Below are 22425 nucleotides of genomic sequence, written 5' to 3'. Positions count from 1 at the left end.
TCCTCCTCCTCCTTCTTCCTCCTCCTCTTCTGTAGAGATGAGGTCTCCCTGTGTTACCGAGGCTGGTCTCAAAATCCTAGGCTCACACTGTCCTCCTGCCTTGGCCTCCTAAAGTGTTGGGATTACAGGTGTGAGCCACCACACCCGGTCCTAATCAGTTACTCTTGTTTGGATTTTTTGTAAGTGTTTTTCTTTTAAAAAAAAAATAAGAAAGAAAAGAAAAGACAATTTGCCTGTCATTCTACCCTGCCACCTCCAGCACAATGATGCTATTACAAAGATTAAGGAAAAAAGTTGAGTGATTTTGCTCACTTTACCTTATGACATGTTTAATATGGACATTAAAAAACGATTTGGGGAAAATGCTTTTGATCCTGTGACTGCAAAGAGACCAGTACAACATACTCCCAAGTTCTGGCAGCAGAAATTATTTCAGGTCTTAAAGATGAAAGGCGTGAAATAGTCCATTGACCTCGAATGTGACCAGGGAAACTCCATCTAGAGCAGAAATCTGAGGCCTCCGGAGAGTCTCCTCACTAGGAAAAATCCTGGATTGTAACCCCGTGTGGACCCTGCTGGTGCCATTTAATAAAGAAAAACTTATATTTCTTTTCACAAGATCAGGTTATTGAATTTAAGAAAAGAGAATGTATTTCTCTCTATGTTCTGCCTCCCAGAAACAATGATTCTGAATCATTAGATGTGGGCTCTGGGAGATATTATGACTCTCTTTGCAAACATCAAAGAGGGCTTTTATTTTTCCCCCCCTGCAGTGTACGGATTTCTCTCATGGAGATGATAGGAATGAGACCTCTCGTGTTTTCTCCAAGCTCAGAGGGTGTGTTCCTAGACCCGAAATGCCTCTAACTCAGAGGGAAGCTGAAGGTCACAGGACTGAGGGACCCAGGATGGTGTTATCCAGGGTGTTGCTGCACAAAGAAGGCAGCCAGTGCCAGCGAGGCTGAATGAAAGTGAATTAACTCAGAGCAGGTGCAAGTGAAGAAGAAAAAGGGAAAGTGATTTTGTAAACCTTTGTTTATAATACCTGTATGTGTATGTATTTTCGTGGCCACATCTGGGTTTTAACAGTACAGTCCCATTCAAGTGATGCCCTGATGTCATGAGACTGGATGCTTGCCCCTTTCTTTTTTACATTAAACTGAATTTTTTTGAAACAGGATCTCACTCTGTCACCCAGGCTAGAGTGCGGTGGCACCATCATGGCTCACTGCAGCCTTGACCTTCTGGGCTTAAGCAATCCTCCTGCAGCCTCCCGAGTAGCTGGGACTACAGACATGCGCCACTCTATCTAGCTAAGTTTTAATTCTTTTGTAGAGATGGGGGCTTGCTTTGTTGCCCAAGCTCGTCTTGAACGCCTGGGCTCAAGTGATCCTCCCACCTTGGCCTCCCACAGTGTTGGGACTTCAGACGTGAGCCACCATGCCTGGCCAGTGCCTGCCCCTTCTGTGGGGGGTCTGTTGCTGTCTGTGAGTGGTGGAGATCGGGGAGTGTCCGTGTGTGGCCAGGACTGTTGTGCTGACTGGCATCCTGTTGCCAGCTCTTTGTGCTGTGGGTGGAATAAGGGTCCTCAATGGGTAGACAGAGCCCAGGGGGTTTGAGTCCTCTCTGCCGCCTGCTACCTTGTGATCTTGAGACCACATAGCCTCTCGGGGGCTCGATTTCCTCATCTGTGAATGCGGATTAAAAACTCTCTTGTAGTGTCGCTGTAAGAGTGTGATCAGATGGTGATGAAAAAATGCCTGTATTCCAGAAGGTGTTAATCGGGTGTTACCTACTTCCTTCCTTCACACTGAACTGACCAGGTCAGGTTTTCAGACCCACCTGCAGGTCCCAGGCTAGTGGTTCATCCCCACGTCTGTTCTCACCTCTTCCTTGGTGCCCACAAACGTTTTGTCATTACGTCAAGGTCACAAAAGTGGTTGGCAGCAAGGCCAAGATTCTTGACACACCTTATCCCAACCCCAACCCTGTGCTGTCTATGACACCTGCCCCTCCCTGCCCCCACCCGCTTCTTCTGGAATTCTCCCTGAAATCAGTGGAAACCTTCCAAAGAAGAAGCTGAGACAAGCCAAAAACAGACTGCCCGAGTCACAGTTTGGCTTGTCATCTCGCCGACCAGCAGGAAAGGGTGCTCTCATGGCTGCCGTGGGCAACAGAAGCAAGTGTCCCTCAGCCCCCATCCAGGGAGTCTGGAGTGCAGGGGGAAAGGGCAGCATGGGGAGGACAGGAGAAGAGGGGAGGAGATACAGAAGAGGGAGTGTGGAAGGAGGGCAGAGAGGAGGAGGCGGGACACGCAGCTGGAATGCCGCAGGAGGGAGAGGCACTCAGTGGAGGGGCCTTGGTCCTACGCCCGAGGCCAAGGGCAGTGAAAGGAGCAAAGGCTGGGATTCAGTGCAGTGCTTCCTGCTCACAAATTGTGTGACTTTGCCCTGACCGTGTCTGTGTCTGTGTGTGTGTGTGTGTGTGTGTGTGTGTGTATCTGTCTGTCTCGGGGTTGCTGTGAGGCTCCAATGGGAAATGAGCTAATGTGTACAACACATCCAGCCCAGTGCCCAGGCAGAGTGCCCCCTTCCCTCCTCTCCACCCGGTTATCTCATCTGACTGCTCTGAGGATGAAATGAGATGAGGCGCTGGCGAAACAGGATCTACTCCGTACAGATCCGTTTCCCTCCCCCTCCCTTAAAAACAGGCTCCCAAACTGGTAAAGGTTCCTTGTGAGAGAGTGAGAATGGAAGTGGGCGATAAATTGCCTGGTTTCACTCAGCGACTGTTTCCCAATTCTCTCTCGCTACTGCTGTACTCTCGCAGTGTTTACCCGAGTTCTGGCGTACGGTTGTAGAAAATAGATCCTTTGATGGTTTTGTCGAAATATCTTGGGAGCCAGAGGAATTCAGGCCAAGTTAGTCATCTTTTGTGAAACTACAATCAGGAGGCGATGTTTATCTTGCCCAACCAGACCCTGCACTAAAATATATAGTACAGTTAGATGTTTTTGAAAAATAGGCCTTGTGGTTTCTCTGTAGGCCCAGGTTGGGCAAGTCTGCTTTCTTAAGAGTGTAATATGTATTCATCAAAATGCTGGAGGTGGCTGGTGACATAGGCTTTGGGGGCCCAGGTCGGTTGTCATCACGGTTGTGATGGGCGGGGAGTGGTGTAGCTGCGGTGGCCTAGATTAAAATTTTCGTCCCAGCACCACCAATAGACCCCTCGGCAGCAATGGAAATGTTTTATTTCTGTGCTCTCTGATGCGGCAGCCACGTCTTCGAGCACTTGAAAGGTGGCTTGTGTGACTGACAAACTGAATTTTTGGTTCCATTTAATTTAAAGTAACTTAGATTTGGATTTAAATAGCCACATATGGTTTGTGGCTACCATATTGGACAACATAGCATTATACAGATAGCAGTATCCCATGAGCAGCTGCTTCAAGCAGGCGAGTCTCGCATGGGTGCACTTTCCAGCCATGCCCAGGGCGGCTTGATGTGACCACAGAGACGTTACTCTCCACTAGCAAGTGAAACTGGGTTGAGCGGGTGAGGACTTTGCTCACTGGAGGGGCTGAAGCAGAACTGGGGAGAATTTATAGGGGAACAGAAAAGGAGAGGTTGTGGGCTGGGCGTGGTGACTCACACCTGTAATTCCAGCACTTTGGGAGGCCCAGGCCGGTGGATCACCTGAGGTCAGGAGTTAGAGACCAGCCTGGCCAACACGGCGAAACCCTGCCTCTACTAAAAATACAAAAATTAGCTGGGCGTGGTGGTGCACGCCAGTAATCCCAGCTACTTAGGAAGCTGAGGCAGGAGAATCACTTGAACCCTGGAGGTGGAGGTTGCAGTGAGCCAAAATCATGCCACTGCCCTCCAGCCTGGACGACAGAGTGAGACTCAGTCTCAAAAAAAAAAAAAAAAAAAGTAAGAAAGAAAAGGAAAGGGTGTGGCGCAAGCCACAGCTCATCACTGGAACCTCCATCCGGGCTGGGGCTTTTGGTTCCTGACCAGTTTCAGGCAGTCCTGCCTTTAGCCTCCTCCTCACTGGATGTTCCCAGGAGCAAGATAAGTAGTCGGTAATAAAGAGACACAAATGTAGTCTCCAAGGGGCTCATCTCGGGTTGGTCTCCACCGAGCACCCTGAAGGTAGGACTGTGTTTGAAGAATGCACAGATGGATGAGTACATTGGTTTTGGTAGCTGGTGGGTGAGATAATCATGCCCTAATGCAATTCTTTGGTCTTCCTTAACAGGAAAGGGATCCTTGTGAGTTCACACCAGCAGGGGATGGTGGTCGGGCACTGGGGCTGTTGGCAAATGGGAGACGCTCGGCCTGGCTGATGCCTACTGCTCTTGTTTCCCCTTCTTCCTTCTTTTGAGGCTTCCCTTCCCCATCTCCAAGCCCCCAGTAGATGTCCTAGGGCTGGGCCAAGCCTCTCATTTCAAATGAAGTGCCCAGTTTGGCCCTGAACGATGAAAAACGACCTCTTTTCTTCCCAGCTGATTTCAAGGAGAATGCAATCTCCTCACCCTTCTCTTCCATACCCCCTCTCACCCCCACACGCAGACCAGTGGCAGGTTACAGAGGAGGTAAAAATCACTCCACTCACTGTTTGGAGGTCCCAGGTCTAAATGCCAGGTCTGCCAAGAGCATTTTGTCTCTGGACCAATGATTTTCCCCGTCTAGGCCTTGGTTCCCCCACCTGAAAAACGGCAGGGTTGAACCACTCCTCATGATGCAAACATGCCATGATTAAAATAGATCCAATGAAATGTGATTATCTAAGAGGCTTAATCACTCCAGGAGGCATTGCCATTTAAAAGAGGAGCTGGTTAACCCAAATGAGTCTCTAATTGTCAGCCTGCAGCGGAGGAGCTCCCCGAAGCAGGAGGACTTCCAAATTCCCTCACCTGCGTGCTGCCATCTCCTCCAGCCCTAAGGGACAGCCAGCGGAGGGACCCTTTGGCCTGAAAGATCCCGCCCTCACACCAACTACTCTTCAGATGCTATGAACACCCACAAGACATTTCTGTCATTCCTAGACCTGCTTGGCTCACAGGAGGGAAACCTGGCTGGCGAACAGAAGTTCAGATACACAGAGAAATCCTGTGCCTCAAAACTAAGCTGCCTGGGAGTTTGAACTCACTCCTGAGAGTCAGGCGGCCCTGTTCCAGGTCTCCTTACAGCCACACAGCTGTGGGCGCCCCCACGCGACTTTTGCTTTCCTCCTCTTTAGAATGGGATAATAACCAGCTCTGCCATCCTCGCCTGGCTGTTGTGAGAACCACAAGGAGTCGATGGCTGCATCGAATGTTTTGTGTAAAATGCTCTCTGAAAGCAAAGCGGTGGCGACAGCCCGTTCACGTTCTCCAGATACAAATATCTGCGTGGTAATAGTCAAACAGCACATCAGATTGCCTCTCCCAGCGCTGGAGAGGCTGTGCGATGAAACAGTAAGATGCTAAATCACTCCCGAGCTGTTTGAAGGATTAGGCAGAAATGTTAATGGCAACAGATGTCGACTTGTTCCCTCCAGGAGGATTTAGGTTTCAGTGGAGTAGTTCTCTGCTGGCCTCAGCCTAAGACGTGGCCACAATGCTTTCTACGACCTTCCATTCAACCCAGAGAGCTGCCCGACCCACTTTCTGCCCTGAGGTTAAAAATCTGGCTGGGAAACACTGGAAGCTGAATCTTGTCTTGGGAGTGCCTCAGGGTGAATATCATATCCTATCAGATCAACTGATTCAAATCTTAGAAGGAATGAAATGCAGTCTAGAATCCAGTTTTTTTCACGAGGGCCCTGAACAGAGATGAAAGAACTGGGTTCTAGGCTGTGTTTGGAGACGCCTCAAGTCCCTGTACAGTGAGATCTGGGTGGCCCAGGTAAACTGCGTGTGGCCGTGCAGATCTAACATTCTAGGGGAGCATGAAAATGGATAGAGAGGCCAACACAAGGGTCGTTTCAGAAATTATCAAGGTTTCTCCTCTTAGCCCTTGGCAGCAAGGTGGCCACACTCTTGGGACAGGAGAAAGGCTGTGTCAATGTCGCTGTCTAGAGCCTGCAGTTTCAGAAACACTGAAGCACCTCCAGGAAAAGAACCAAGGGAACTTCTGAGCCCTGTGGACAGGGGACTGCATCCTGCCCTTCTGAAGGCTCCCAGGCTCCACACTCACCTTTGAAGGGGGACTGGGCTCGCGTCACGAGGAAGAGCCTCTTGCTCTTGCTCCGGGGCTCCTGGCGGACGTGGTAGCCCAGCGTGTTGCAGCGGCCCTTCTTGCAGCTCAGGCACAGGCCCTGGCTGAAGCTGTCCATGTCGCTGCACAGGTAGGCCACGCTCTGCGTGCCGGCATGCAGCAAGGAGTCAATGAAAAGGTGCACAGATCGCTCGTGGGAGCATTTTATGGTCTGGGTGATGGCTGGAACACAGGGCAAGAAGGATGTTATCACCTTAACCCAAAGCAGCCTCAACTCAGAGGCTCACCTTGGTTCTCAGCCCACAGAAGGTTAGAAGTAGCACACGGAACAGGCAGGGGTGGGCTTGTCAAGGCAGACCCCCAATAACAGCGGGATGTGACAACTGACCGAAACTGAGGAAAGCAGACCCTCTGAGTCATGTAGTGTCAGGCAAAATCCCAGGCACTGCCGGGATCCTGAGAGCACTCCTCTATGACAGTGTGTTACAGTGGGCGTTTTAATAGGCACCCAAGTCACTAAGGAAAGATCAAATTCATTAAGAGCGCAGGTTAGTGTAATTTATTATAGAAATATTTCTATTTTAAATGAGATAATTTAAAATGCCCAGGTGCTGATGCCTGGAGGGTGGGTTTTCTGGAACAGGCTTGCGTGGGACACCTTTTCTCTTAATATAACTAGACACACGAGACAATCTCGTGGCACTCTGATGGTCTGGAGAGTGCTGAGGCCTTTCGACAATGTCTACCTTGTGTCCCAAAGCAGCCATTGCATCCCGTAGGTAACAGGCCTGTGCAACCAGCACAAGAATTGGATTTGGAAGGACACTGTCCAGTAACCAGGTCTGGACAGGCCTCACCTCCAAAACAAGCTTATGAGGTTGATCTACCAAGAATTTGACCCTTGTTTTTTTTTTTTTTTTTTGACTCTCCAAAGTTTAATCTAATCTGTAGTAAATAATTCTCAAGGGATGTTGAGGAACCACCACAAGATATGTGAAACATTTGCTGTAAAGGGACAGCACATGTGACTTTGCCAAAAGCTATTTTCCCAGGTGTCTGGAGGTTAAATGCCAAGATTAGTTATCGCAGTCCGTGGATGCTAGCAGCTGCATTCCTGGGGCACCTACTAGGAGACTGTGCATGCCGCGTGCCCTCTGCTCCTCTGCCGCCTGCATCTTCACTGCAGCTCCTCGAGGCAGCTGTTATCAAGGAGAAAACTGAGCTTCCAAGACATCCACTAACTCACTCAAGCTCATCCACCCAGGAGGTGGTGAGGGTGAAACCGCAGTTATCCAGTGAGCCCCTGTGCAGCTGTGGCTGGGAGAACTACCCCAGGAACCCTTTCAAACACAGAGGTGAAGACAACTGAGGAAAACTACCCCAAGCTTGGGCAAGCTGAATACCTACATTTGGTTCCATCACTTTGAAGTTTAGCACAAAAGAGCAATGGTAATGATTGGTCAGGAATGTGTTTACCAGGCAAATAAAGCCCATACACCATGCTGGTGGTCTGCACCGAGTTTTGTGGGGATGAAGTTTGGGATGAGGGCTGGATGGTCAGCTGGGAACTGCTGGTGGCTGGAGGGGAGGTGATGGGGTGGGGGAGGTGGGAGGGATGTAAGCAATGATAAGGGCAAGTTCCCGGAAGGCTCTCTCAGGCCTGTGCGGTGGAAGGCTGGGAGTCCAGCCAAAATGAGATGACGTGGAGTGTGAAGGTCATTCTGATATTGGAGAGGTGAGGGTGGTGTCATCACAAGAGAGTGTTCTCAGCTGAGTGTCGCATGATCAGGGTGAGGTGGCTTGTGGGGGTGGAGGGCTCTAGTTGGCTTGGAGTGATTGGCATGTCTTAATCAGGATGATATTTTATAATAGCAAGAAATTTCGAATGCCCCTGGAATGTGCTGCTTCTGCTGACATTTTTGTTCTTTAATCCTGTGCATATTGTCAATGTGCATGTTAATATTTCGGTTTTAGGACTTGAGAGAGAAGTGGGATCACAACCCAGATAACAGCACATTCTGTGTCTGCCCTGAGGTAAAGGGCGTAACAAGGACGTATTTGAAGCTGAATTTCCCATCGGGAGAATCTGAGTAATTTCCCCAGTTAAACTGATGGGGTGGGATGAAGAGTGAGACCTTCATCAAGAAGCCACAGCCTATTAAGTGGATTCTCATGTAGTTCAGAATAGAGGCAGTCCCTGGAATGAGGAAACGTCCAGAGAAGGAAGAATAACCACAGGCGTCTGGACTCAACTCTTGGAAGAGCTGGTACCCCGGGAGAGGCTTTGCCTGGGCACATAGGGCCGGGATGAGAAGTGGAGGTTCTTGTTGGTGCCCTCCGCTCATCCTTAGGGCGTGGCCTTGGCCTGTTGCCAGGAGTGGCCTGCTGGGGGATGGGCACCATTGCCCACTCCCATATTCTTTCTCTCTAGGTGGGCTTGGTGGCCATACACCCTGGACCCTATCCTTGCTGAACTCTTCCCTGAGTCCCACATGTTGGTAGATTCTGCTGAATTCCAGAGGCCCCATTGAAAAGTAGGCCGGTGCTCCCGTCCCATGACTTCATTCTCACCATTGAGGCCGTGCTTGGCAATATGTCTGTAGAGCTCTAGGAAGTGGCAGCCGGGCTGGAAGGAGCCCCCGTTGGGATAGAAGTCATAGTGCCCTATGGGCTGTTTCATGCCCACGCTCAGGCCCATGTGCTCCCGGGTAAAGGTATGAATGGCATCCACAAAATTGGCGTCATCTGGAGAAAGACGATTGCTGGGGGAGCTTCCCTCAAATAAAGGGCCCGCGGCATCCAACCCTAATTGGAAAGCAGGGGTAAGGGTTAGATGGGAGCAAGGAGAGGAGAAGAGAAATGTGCTCTTTAGCTTTTGGATATTATTATACATCAATGAACTAGTAGGAAGAAGAAACACCTCGGGCATAATCCTTCTCTGGACAGCCTTGCCATAACCTTTTCTCAGTAAAACCATAGTAATTCATGGTGCCAACAATGACACACAGGCTGGGCATTAGCTAGTGGGGGGAAAGAGGTTTGCAGAAACTATCCAGTGGTAGACACAAGGTTATGATGCCTGAGGCCAGCAGGCCTGGACAACATCGTGAAACCCTATCTCTAAAAAAAAAAGAACACAAAAATTAGGTGGGTGTGGTGGCATGTGCCTGTCATTTCAGCTACTCAGGAGGCTGTGGCAGGAGGATTGCTCGAGCTCAGGAGTTTGAGATTGCAGTGAACCGTGATTACACCACTGTGACCCAGTCTCGGCAACAGAGGGAGATCCTATCTCAAAAAGAAAAAAAAAGGAATAAGGTTATGAGGGAATGCTTGAGTTACTTAAGCAAATCGATTTTGAGTACCTCTCAAGCTACTTTCAAGACCATCTGTTTGCATACAAAAAAAGCCAATATGCTCATTATAAGCAGTTCCAACCTACCTATCAAAGAATGAAATTTATTTGCCTGTATGTCATCAATAATTTCCCTAAACAAGCTGATTTTTCTCCTACAGTGTCATTTCATTAGAACGTCCAGAACAGCCACGGGACACCACTGTATGGGGTGAAAATGTTGTGTGCAAGTAGGGTAGCTCAAAGCTCTGGGCCTCAAATGACAGATGTCTGTGCATGAAGTAAGGTGGCAGCTCCTGGCTGACTGTGGTTGGGGAGTATTTATGCACTCAAAGTTTTTGCCTGTCTTTCTTCCTCTGCCTTCTCTGGAGGACCCTCTGGTGTCCCACCCTAGCCTTGGCTTCCTTCCCTACTCGGGGGCAAAGGAATTGAGAGTAGGCTATGAGATCACCGGTTCTCCAGCTCTACCCACAGTGACAAATGAAAAATATCCTTGGCTGGGCGTGGTGGCTCATGCCTGGTAATCCCAGCACGAGGCTGAGTCTGGCAGATCACCTGAGGTCAGGAGTTGGAGACCAACCTGGCCAATGTAGCAAAACCCCGTTTCTACTAAAAATACAAAAATTAGCTGGGCGTGGTGGTGGGCATCTGTAGTCCCAGCTACTTGAGAAGCTGAGGTAGGAGAATCACTGAACCCAGGAGATGGAGGCTGCACTGAGCCAAGATCATGCCGCTGCACTGTAGCCTGGGCAACAGAATCAGACTCTGTCTCAAAAAAAAAAAAAAAAAAGAGAAAAAGAAAAATGTCCTGATATGATTTCTATTCCTTTCTTCATCAGGCTGATGACAAGATGGCAAGAGAGTGTTGAGCCTTCCTTCTGTCTCTGAGGTGGGTGGGACTTGCTGATACGCCTAATGTGACCCACAGCACCAGTTGGATGGAGAGGGTTCTGGGCCTCGGGCCTGAGGCTGCCTCGCTGGGTGTGGACTCTGCCCTGTGGCCCTGCTTCTTCGGTGGGAGGGCTGCTCCTCCTCAAGCTACTGTGGGTTAAATCCATAGGTGCCACACGTGGGTCTATGACCAGGCTTCCCCAGTTACCAGCAAGATGAACAAAAAAGCATGAGAAATGAGCTCTCATAATCACAAATGTATTCCATTTAAATGTCTGTCATCATCCCCATTCTTTCTCATGTTAAAAGAAATTCCTTTATAAAGGATTGGTGATAGTAGATAGTAGTTGCTTGTAAACACGTCCTCATGGCCAGCTGTGGTGACTCACGCCTGTAATCCCAGCACTTTGGGAGGCTGAGACGGTGGATCACCTGAGGTCGGTTCTTCGAGACCAGCCTGACCAACATGGTGAAACCCCGTCTCTACTAAAAATACAAAACATTTAGCCAGGTGTGGCTTAGCTACTTGGGAGGTTAAGACAGGAGAATCGCTTAAACCCGGGAGGCAGAGGTTGCGGTGAGCCAAGATCGCACCATTGTACTCCAGCCTGGTCAACAAGAACAAAACTCTGTCTCAAAAAAAAAAAAAAAAAAAAAAAGTCCTCACTTGATAAAATATAAAATTGCAACAACTCTGTTATTCATCTAAAATGCTCTTTGTTTTGGCCTGTGAAATACTGTTTGAGCCTGCTGGGTCTTGAAGGATGAGTATGAGTTTGGGTGGGTGGGTGGTGGGCAAAGCAAACAGTGCATGCAAAGGCCCAGAGGCACAAGAGGCCACGGTGTGTTCGTGAAGTGGAGAAAAAACTTGTGTCGTTGAAGCCTAGAGCTATGGGAAGGGATCAGCAGGATGAGAGGCTGGGGCGCTCTGGGGCTTCCACACTGAGAAGGGCCTTGCCTGTGCCTCCTGGGTTTTTATACCTGTGGTAACAGTGGGCCTCAGACTTGGACTGGGGAACAGTTTGACCAGGTGTGTGGTTTTGGATCCCAGTCCCTGTCAGTGTGAAGAGTGGGGTTGGAGTCACGGAAGCCTGGGAGGAAGGCCTTCCTTGCACATGTGCAGACCTTCTTGGATATCTTGGGCCATTTCTGAGTGGGTATGAAATTTGGGGTGAAGTTTTTGATGCAGAGCTCCCTCCCTCAACCCAAATGGGTCCCAGAATAAAACACACGTTTCACAAATGTGGAACCAGAGGCACTAAAGTGGCTGATGAATTACAGCAAATTAAGGCTGTGATTCTTCACTCCTTAACTCGCCCAAATTGGACTTTGTAAATTATAGATTAAAAAATAAGACTCTTTCTTGCTAGAAAAGTCCATGTTTTAGTCCCATTTGGCACACCTACATGAGGCATTCATTTGAGGACAGGCAATAGGAATCGAGGCTGTAATTTGCTCTGAATTCTCTGGCACAGCAATCCATGACATTGGTCATGTATGAGAGAATGTTACAAGTCCTCTCGTGAGCTCTGATCCCTTGCAGTAAGAGTTGGGGTGTTTTAATGAGGAGCCTGTTGGAAAAGCAGGTCCTTGTTGGACGCCTGCATGCAGTGGAATCAGTGTGTGAGTTATTAGGCATGGTTACCTGTGATTCTCCCAATCTTGCGCGTTCCACCGATGGCACTGCCGGCAAATCCTGACACGTGTGCACCCAGGCTGTACCCAATTAGGTGAACATGGCTTCGAGAGAATTGAACAGATTCCTGGAAGACAGCAGCGGGATGGGGGCAGGAGAAGAGCTGCCTGGATGAAAGTCTTTTGCGGTCCAGTGTATTGTGGCACCCACCCTGTTCTTCGTGGCTGCTCGGAAATGAGGTGCCTTATTCACACTCCAAACCGAAACTAGTCTGTCACCTGGCTGACTCTCCTGGGACTCAGGTACCTGTGACCTCGCCTGGTAGCTGCGGCCTCCTGCCTACCTGTCTTCCCCTGGACACTAATGCCCTACAGAAGTGATCCCACTCATTTGTGTGGGGGCCTGATAGCTTACAGGGTGTGTTTGTATCCCTTAGCATATCCAAGGAGGTGAGCATAAGAGGAATAGTGGATGAGGAGAGGGGAGAAGATGGTTCTGCGAAATAGGGGTTCAAGGGAGGCATCTGAGAGAGACCTGGGGTCTGGTGTCAGTCCCGTGCCTTCTCATTCCCGTGAGCTGAGCATTAGTGCTTCTCCTGCTTGGACTGCTGTTGGAGACCAGCTTAATTCATTCAGTCACAGAGGAAGGGAAAGGAGGGAAGGCAGGTGAAGGAAGGATGGGGCAGGTTGGTACCTCCAGCCACCGGAGAAGAGCCGCGACCTCCGTGCCCACAAGGCGGGTATTGCGGACGGCGATGCTGTAGTGGTGGTGGGCCAGGGTGATCCAGTCCACTAGCCCCACGTTCACTGGCTGGGCCGGCTGAGACTTCAGCGCGGCCACCATCTGCCAGATCCAGTTTTCTAGTAAGCCGTCCACCTGAGGAGGACACAGAGGGAGGGTCACACTCGTTTCCCTTCTCCCTGCTCACCCTTTTTCCTTCTCCAGCTCTTGGATAATGCTGGCTCCTTCCCCACAAGAGGAAGGGCTTGCTACGAGGTTTCTCAGCCATGCACAGTTGACATTTTGGGCCAGAGAATTCCTTGTTGTGGGGGCTGTCCTGTGCATTGTACGATGTTTAGCAGCATTCCTGGCCTTCCCTAACTAGATGCCAGCAACACCCACCCACTGTCCCAGGTTTTGAAAACCAAAAATGTCTCCAGATTTTTCCCAACGTTCCCCCCTCCGTAAATGATTATCTTAATGCTTTTCTACTTTGGGACTTTCTAAACCTTGAAACAGAGGAGAAATATGTGTAAATCGGGTCCTGGAAGCTGACCTGTCCCTTCGAGCCATTTGTACGCTTCCTCCTGCGTGAGGCTGCCCCACCTCACCCCTAAATCCACAGTGCTGGTTCTGCCCTGCAGACTACATTATGCTAGACTTAGGGGGATAGGCACTGTAAGCCTGATACAGTAGAGGCTAAAAAATGTTTACAGATAATTGTTCTGTGTGTGTGCCTTGTTCGAGAACCAATTTGCAGGGCACTCCTAATGGATTCATAGAGCAAAGACACTTGTGCTGAGCCTTAAAGGATCCATAGAAGTCCAGTAAGAAGAATATGGGTGGGGGCTGGGCGAGGTGGCTCATGCTTGTAATCCTAGCACTTTGGGAGGCCAAGGCAGAGGGATTGCTTGAGCCTAGGAGTTTGAGAGCAGCCTGGGGAACATGGTGAAACTCATCTCTACAAAAAAATACAAAAGTTAGCCAGGTGTGATGGTGCATGACTTTAGTCCCAGCTACTCCAGAGTCTCAGGTAGAAGGATGGCTTGAGCCTAGGAGGTTGAGTCTGCAGTGAGCTGATACCACACTGCCCTCCAGCCTGGGCGATAGAGTGAGACCCTTTCTCAACAAAACAAAACAAAGAAACAAAAAGAATACCGGTGGGCAGGTGAATGTGGTAGTGGTGAGGTCTAGGGCATTCCGGGCAGAAGGAGCAGTGTGTGCAGAGGCACAGAATTGTGAAAGGGCAGTGTGGTTTGTCAGGGGAGAGGAGGAAAGTTGGTGAGGTGAAGGATAGACAATAGGAGGTGAAGGCTTGACAATAAGGGGTGAAGCTGGAGAGCTCCACTGAGGGGCTGTCACGCCATTCCAGGGTAAGACGCATTCCTTTACTAGATGTTTACCAAGTGCCTTCTATGTGCATAGAGCATCTTGGGTTCAAATCTAGGCTCTCCCAGTTACTAGCTGAGTAACCTTGGGCAAGTTATTTAACTTCTCTGTGACTCAGTTTCCTCACCTGGAAAATGGAGTTAATAATGCTCTCCTTCCAGGATTGTTATGAAGGAGAAATGCGTTAATAGATCTAAAGCACTTAGAGCAGTGTCTGGAGCATAGTAAGGACTCAACAAATGTTCGTTACTGCAGTTGTTGTTATTAATATCAGTAGTAATAGGAGGAGGAGACATATAGTAGGTTGGACAGAATTTTGATAAGGAAGAGTGCATGTTGGTAAAAGGATCCTGGTAAGAGGCTCCTGTGGTCTTCATGTTGCCTTTATAAACAAGATTCATTCATTTGATCTTTAATTCAGTGAACAAACATTCTGGAGCACTGATTACATAATGGATACTGACCCACAGTAGTCAATTAGATGAGACTAGGACAGAATCCTTCCCAGGAAGAAGCTTACAGCTAGCAGAGCAGAGAAACACAGACAATTAGAAAGCCGAGCTGCAGAGCAGTGCTGGAGAGTGCTCAGGGCCGTGCGGGAAGACCCACTGACACTGAATGCCCCTGCGGGAGTGCTGGGATGAAGGCAGCAATGGCATGCAGGAGGACCTGTTTGGGACTGTGTCTTACAGGAAAAGAGGAGGAGAAAGAATGCTCTAGGCAGAGGGCACAGACTGAGCCAAGACCAAGAAGAGAGAAGGCAGGCGCATGGGGTGTGGAGGAAGCTATTAATACAAGCAGTTGGAAGTTGTTGTAATGTCATGTGGGAGGCAGGGAGAGGTGAGGGGAGGCAGGTGATGGAAGGGTTCATCTTGCCTTCCAGGGTAGGATAGATGGGGGTTTCGAGTACTTTTCAACTAGATGGCAGGGAAAGGTTTCTAAGTCATGAAACAGACACCAAAATCTCTGGAGGGTTCAAATTGTGAACTATGCTTGAAATCATGGGTGGGCTAGACACTGGGGAGGCAGGATTTCCTCTTGGCAACAAGTCCTCAGACGGTTTGACTTTACCTATTGCCAACAATATCCTTTCTCTCCTTCTTCCATAGTAATAGAATTTTTAGCATCACCAAAAGGCTACACTTTCTTTAAGAGCCTATACTTTTCAGCTACCTTTCCACTTAGATATGGTCAATGGATGTAACTGGGAGAATTTCACAGAGGCTCTGGGACACCTAAAAAACACTCTTTTATACCAAAAGCCATTGAATTGTGTACACTTTAAATGGATAAATGGTATGCTTTGTAAATTATATCTCACTAAAGCTCTTGTAAAAACCTTGCTTTTGACCCCTTGGCATACATCTTTTACTACATTGTGCTTCCTGGAATAAAGATGTGATGGCTCGTGCTCTAGCTGCCATCTTGGACTATGAGGATGAGGGTCACACCCCAAGACGGCAGAACACTGAGCTAGAAGGAGCTGGGGCCTGGAGGACTTCACTGACCAAAGCCATCTAGCTGGTTTTTGGGTTACATTTATCTTTGGAATAATATCTTTGCTTATTTGCAGCTGAACTTAAACCTTGCTGATACAAAATTTCAGTGGGAGTCCATTCTTCTGGCTTCCTATGTCCCCCCGTGTAATATGCAGATTCAAGAAGGAGGCTTCCCCCTGCATGGGCTGCAATCCTTTGTGGGTCCCAATGGGCTCTGTGACCTCTTTGAGCCACATTCTCTCTGAAACGTGGAGATAATTGTATTTTCTCACCCTGCTTACTCATGGAATTGAGATAATCAATGAGCTAATGTGTGGGGAAGCACCTGGAAAATTAGAACATGCTTTATAAACATTATGCATGGAGTTGTTATCACCAGCTCCCTATCTTTTTATGAACATTGAATGCACTAGAAAGAAAAAAAGAAAATGCGAAATCGGAGAGAAAAAAGGCATGTCAGCATTTCCTACCGACCACCCGTGGATTATCATCACCAGAGGCAGGGAGGAGTTGAAGCCGCACTCCTGTAACGTGTCCAGATGATTGATTCGAATCTGACAGCCCTGATTGGTTTCTCCAAAGAGCAGGAATCTGGTCTTCGTCTCATGCAGCGTTTTGTTTGTTTCAACAGCTTGAGCTCTTCTTCCAAATGGCTCTGGAATATAAGATTGGGGATGGTGCTTAGCCTGGCATCTGCTCCACCTGCAGCCCTCCGTCTTCTCAAAGGCTGCTTCTACAAGCACAAGCCAGAGGTTACTGGGAGATGCTGGAGATCAGAATGAGCCACAACTTTGGGGAGCCCCAAAGACTGTTTCCAGTGGAATGGCCAAGTGATGGAGGGTGGCCTAGGAGGACCCAACACAGAGATTGAGATCACCAGATCCTCTATCCTGCATCTCAGTGACCAGGCACTAGAGTCACCCTCTAGGTCATGAGGAATATAGGCAAGGCAGTTTTGGAGGCTCGGTGGATAAGCACCTAATCCCAAATCACACTGCCAAAAACTGATAGAGATGGGATTTGAACCTAGGTATCGTGGTCTCCAATTTCATCCCTACATCCCTACCTAGGGAGACAGTGAATAGAGCATCTTAGTTGGGTGACACTATGTATTAGCTCCTGTGGCTCAACTTGTCCTCACGTGCAGACACTTTATATCAGGTAAGCCTTGCAGGGACAAGGTACAGGGGTGAGGGTGGGGCGGGGTGAGGGGAATCGCAGAGGGAGTAGTGGAAACCGCTTGAGGGAGGGTGTGGCCTTCCGGGAGGAATTTTGAGGGAATGTGATGTTGACCCTGGCCTTGCAGGATGATTGAGTGTATGTGTGTGTTTTGTTGCAGGGGTTGGGGGTGGCTGAGGGAGCAACACGAATCAAGGCTCAGAGGCATGCAATCTTGCATGCATAAAGAGGCAGGAGACAAGGCCAGGCAGGCCAGAGCATGGAGGGTCCTGGGATGCTGAAGAGTCGGGGCTTCACGCTCCAGATGCCAGGCTGCTGCTAAAAAGTTTGCAGCAGAAAAGAGTAGAGGAATATCCATTCGGTGACTTTCCAAGGCCGTGGTAGGTGGAAAAGGAGAGGAAGATTGTTTTTAAGATCTCACCTTCTGTTGTTTGACTGAAGGGCCTTCCAGCCTCTCTTCTGGGGAAGCCTCACCATGACCATGAGCCACTTTGGAGTGGGGGTGGGTGGCCATCCAACTCTGCTAGGCACCCTGACAACTGTCCTGTCTCTGTGGTGGACCAGAGAAGGACACCTCTGCGAAGAGGCCTGGTAGAGCCTGAGGAGGTGGCACGTTTCCATGGCGTGGCATGTCAACATGAGCGCATCTTTTCTGCCAAGATTAGGAATCAGGCCAAGAGCTGGGAGAGGAAGGTCTCATCCCTTCCTTCTGGTAGAAGGTGGGCTCCTCTGTGGCTGAGGAGCAGACAGAAGGCCATTCTGACCTTTTTGGTCAGTGAACTCAGTTCAGCCCAATTACTAAGGACCCTGATCATTCTTTCTGAGCATAAAATCATTCAGGCTTCTCGAATAATATGTCTTGGGCTTTTGGTTTCAGGGGACAGCAGGATCAAGAGATGATGAACCTACAAAGTGCAAGGGGAGGTGTTAATGAAACCAATTTTCCTACCCGAAGGGTATTAAGTCAAAAGATTATTAATTCTCAGCAAAGGGCAATGATTTTTCACTATGATGACAGAATGAAATGCATCATATTTTATTAAAGGAGATGTGAGCAAGAATTTGAATAAGTTTTCTGAGATAATGAAGAAAATTTCTGCCTTCCTGTTTGGCTTTTCTGAGCTTATAGAGGGTCTCAGCTTGCCCTCGCTCCTGGAAGCCTGCTTCCAACCTAGCCTCCTGGTTTCACTGGGTGCCCTCCTGATTGTCTAAGTCAGAAGCCAGGGTGTCACCTTGCACCGCTATGCCAGCCTCTCCATCAGTCCAAAGCTTCAGGCTTCCTAAATATCCCTAGAATCCTGTGCCTTAGTTCCCGTGCACACTGTATCTTGCTTGGTTTATTGCAGCAGGCTCCTATCTGGTCTCTCTCTGTTTGGTCTCTCCGTCCTCCTGCACACAGTGGCTCAAAGAGTCTAGAAGAGAAGTGACTATACCTGTTAGTGACTTTCAGCTTCATGGTATTGCAGCCAAGGCCACCACCTGAATGATGATCCCTCATGCCCCACCTCCTCCTCTCTTTTCGTTCTCCTGCTACCAGCAGTTCCCAAATGCCCTTTTGGATGCCAGTACCTTTGCACTTCACCTCCTGCTCTGTCTCTGCTGCTCTATTCATTAAAATGGAACTGAGACTTCACAGCCTCCAGGAAGCCTTCTCATCTAGTCAGAGATGATTACTCCTTCTTGCTCTCAGCACCGTACTGCCTCCCTGATCCTAATGCACTTGCCCTGCAGCTGGGTGATTTATGTATCCAGGTGTGTTCTTCCTCCGCCTGTCAGTGAACTCATGGAGGGTAGCACTAGGCACAATGGTGGGCACTCAATAAATGTTAGTGAGCGGTGAGGTGTCCTGCCAGATCCAGATCTCAGATCAAAGGCTGGCACCCAATCTTCAGCCATTTATACATTGGACCTAACATAGCTCATTTTCTTTTATTAAGAGACTGAAACACTACACCTTTCTTCGTTTTAGGATACTCTACACTTTTCTTCGATATAGCTGCCTCAAATGTTAAGAGGATCATATGAAAATAAAATGAGGATAAAAATAGTGCCTATCTTATGAGGTTGTTATGAGGATTAAATAAGCTATTTGTAAAGAGCTCAGAACAATGCCTGACATGTAGTTAGCACCTAGAGAAGAGAGTGTTGTTAGAATAAGTACCAATTGGAGCATCTAGCATCTTGCATTTCTGATCAGTGAAATTCACCCCAGTTGTCCTCATAGGACCAATTCTGTCTTGTGTATATTTACTCTGGATTTAGCTGTGAGATAAGCTCCAGCCCAGGTGGCTGAGCCTTCGAGGCTATTGAGGAGACACCATGGAAAAGAGTTGTCACATGGAAAGCCCTGCAAACAACTGGACTGAACAGGGCCCTCTCTTTTCTCCCTTCCTGGGGGCTTAACTCTCTTTAACATGTGTATGAGCGAGGAAGTTGTGCAGACTGTATAGAGGTGTGTGCTCATCATTTATTCACTTCCTCAACAGACACTTATTAAGCATGTATTATGCCCCAGGCCCTGGCTAGGTACTGGTTGGAGGCAAAGAGAGCATATCGCTCCTGTCTTTCAGGAGTCCCTGGCCCCATGGGGGAAGGGGGTGCAAGCATGAAAACCAACTATTAAAAGTGTTTGCTGTGTTGCAGCGGAGGAATGCCCTGAGTAGGGGCTTTAGGGAAGAGGTCAAGAGAAGATAAAGCATCAGTCAGGTCTAGACGGATGAAAGATTGTTTAAGAGCTCATATCCATGAGCAATTGTTAAATACAGTGAGGCTCTGGTTCCTATACAAATAAGATTGGGTGGATGACATGAGAGTTGAAGGGCTGTTGTGGAGAAGGTATACTAGAATTATTTTGTGCAACTTCAAGAGTTAGAAACAAATGAAGTCACTGGGTGGGCATGACATGGAAGAACATTTTTTAACTTGAAGTAGTAGGCAAAAATTCATAGTTGAAGAACTTAGGACAAAGAGAAAGTAAGGGCAGTAACACAATAAAGATAGAAATGTTAATATTAACACCCAAACATGTACACTATGTGATATTATAAGGCTGCTGAAGATGGGCCACAGATTTTTTTTCTGAGCTTCCTGTTGACTGTATCAAAGAGGGAAACAGGGTCAGTTATAGCATTCCTGGTGGCCAGGTACTCACACTTTCTTGGTCCTGAAACCCAAGATGGTTTCCCTATGTGTTATGGAAAAAGGAGGTTACCAAATATATAGCAGCAAGTTTTATGTGGTTAACTCCGAGAGCCCTGCAATCTTCAGTGAAACAGTAGCCACAGCACCAAATAGCATTTAAGTCACAGCACACCTATGAGAGATTCTTCACTATAATTGAGCAGCAGTCCCTATGACTGGGGGAGGCAGGGGCCACTTCAGGTCACATTGAGGGGTGGAAGGAATAGAGCCCTGAAGCCCAAGGGTCTGAGCCTCCATGAGAGCAGAGTCTGTTGCTTAATCCCAGAACACTTAGAACACTTGGGCATCCTAAGGGAAGCCCGTGTCTTCAAGGACTCACTGCTGTGCCCATCCTCATACCTTTACTGCAGTTTCTTCCCACAGCTTTAGCTTTGCACGTCACCAGCTTTTAACTGGGCATCTTTGCCTGGGTACTCTTTGGGCACTATAGACTCAGCAAGGCCAAGCTAAATGTATTTTCCTTCCTCCCAACCCATTCTTCTTTCTTTCTCCCTACGTTTCCTATTATGGTTCATAACATCATCATTCATCTCTGTGCCCAAGCTAGAAAGCTTAGAGCTCACGCCCTCTCTTGCCTCTCTACTAGGTCACCAAATACTGAGGACTCAGCCTCAGAATTATCTTCTTTCTCTGCCCAGTGGCCTAGTCTAGGTCCTTAGCCTTTTTTTTCCCCTTCAAATTATAGTGTTGCCATAGACTTTTAACTGTTTCATATTTTATTTTGCTTTTTATAGAATTAAGGGATGCTCATTGTATATATGCTGAAAATATATTTCAGTATAATTTGAAAAATGCTGAAAAAATAAAGAATATTATTATTTAGAAAAAAACCACAAGTAACATTTGGAGTATGTCTTCATGATCTTTTCTTACGGAGATAGTTCTTCCATAGATACTTATTTGCAGTGTGTATTATTGAGATCATGTTACATAAATGATTTTAAATCCTTCTTCACTTACCATTATCATTTTCTCATAGCATCAAAATTCTTCAAAACATACTTGGAAAAAGTGCCATAATGTATTTGCTTATTCTACTATTGTTGAAAATGTATGCCTTTTCAAGGTTTTCTTTGCCCTATTACAAACAATTATCTGATGATAATCTTTATTTATAAATATTTGTCTGAATCTATTATAATTTCCTTTTTTTTTTTTTTTTGAGACGGAGAGTCTCGCTCTGTCGCCCAGGCTGGAGTGCAGTGGCGCAATCTCGGCTCACTGCAAGCTCTGCCTCCCGGGTTCACGCCATTCTCCTGCCTCAGCCTCCGGTGTAGCTGGAACAACAGGCTCCCGCCACCATGCCTGGATAATTTTTTTTTTTTGTATGTTTAGTAGAGATGGGGTTTCACCGTGTTAGCCAGGATGGTCTCGATCTCCTGACCTCGTGATCCATCCGTCTCAGCCTCCCAAAGTGCTGGGATTACAGGCGTGAGCCACCGTGCCTGGCCTCTATTAGTATTTTCTTAGAATAGTTTCCTAGAAGTAGAATCAGTTCCTTACGTATAATCCTATTTATATCTCTTTATATATACAAATATATTAAAATTGATCTTCAGCATTTTTAAAAGCTAATATATATTGAATGCTTTCTCTGTGCCAGGCACTTTTCCAAAAGTCTTATTTGTATTGACTCATTTAAACATGGCAACTCTAAGATAAGCTGTGAGGAAAGGATATGCTTTAGTTATGAGTGAAGAAATTGGTTCCATATTGGATGAGCTAGAAGCAGCACATTCTCCAAGCATATCTTCTGAAATTGGAACTTTTCTCATGTCTTCAGAAGAGACAAAGTCATGCCAATGATAAGAATCTGGGGATAATACTGTGGTTTTAGGAGGGGGAATATTAAATTGAGGTAAGTGATCAAATCCACCAAGGGATTCAGCCCCCATATCCAGGAAAAGGGGCTGATGGACTAGGGAGGCTTGGGGTTGTCCTCTGTATGACAGTAAGTTCCTAGATCAGCAAAACAATCCTTAAAATTAGTCAGAAGGAGAAGCTGGGTCCAGCCATTACATTTCTAATATTATTTCTTGCAGCAAGTGATTTTTCTATTCCTAGTCAACTCCTAGGTTTGAGGGTTCCTGATATTTCATAGAAGAAGAAATCACTTCATTTTCTTTTGGGTAAGGACATCAACAGATGGGTGACTGCAGGCAACCGAGGTGGGCCACCTTCCATGGGAGAGAACCAGGGATTCTACCATAGGAGGCCTGATTGGAGTCAGGATCTGCCTCCCGCCCATGATGCCTGGGCTAGAGGCTGTTGCTCAGCTCAGTGTTTGTTGAGCCCTTTCCATGTATTGGCTGGTGCTGGGCACACAAGTGCATAAGAAAGAAGCCTCAGGTATTG

General features: G+C 47.8%; 1 protein-coding gene across 1 annotated transcript in view; it reads right to left on the bottom strand.

The window, feature by feature from the left end:
- The window catches only part of LIPC (lipase C, hepatic type), a 163394-nt gene that overhangs the window by 14125 nt on the left and 126844 nt on the right, over nucleotides 1-22425 (bottom strand). Inside the window, exons 3-7 of the mRNA XM_008016458.3 lie at nucleotides 16161-16345; nucleotides 12776-12958; nucleotides 12092-12209; nucleotides 8775-9008; nucleotides 6183-6425 (exon numbers count right to left, since the gene is read on the bottom strand). Coding sequence (XP_008014649.3) covers nucleotides 6183-6425; nucleotides 8775-9008; nucleotides 12092-12209; nucleotides 12776-12958; nucleotides 16161-16345 — 963 coding nt within the window. The remainder of the gene's footprint in view (nucleotides 1-6182; nucleotides 6426-8774; nucleotides 9009-12091; nucleotides 12210-12775; nucleotides 12959-16160; nucleotides 16346-22425) is intronic.

Source organism: Chlorocebus sabaeus, chromosome 26, assembly GCF_047675955.1.
Source record: "Chlorocebus sabaeus isolate Y175 chromosome 26, mChlSab1.0.hap1, whole genome shotgun sequence".
Classification (NCBI taxonomy): domain Eukaryota; kingdom Metazoa; phylum Chordata; class Mammalia; order Primates; family Cercopithecidae; genus Chlorocebus; species Chlorocebus sabaeus.
This window is presented reverse-complemented; position numbering and strand designations above follow the sequence as displayed.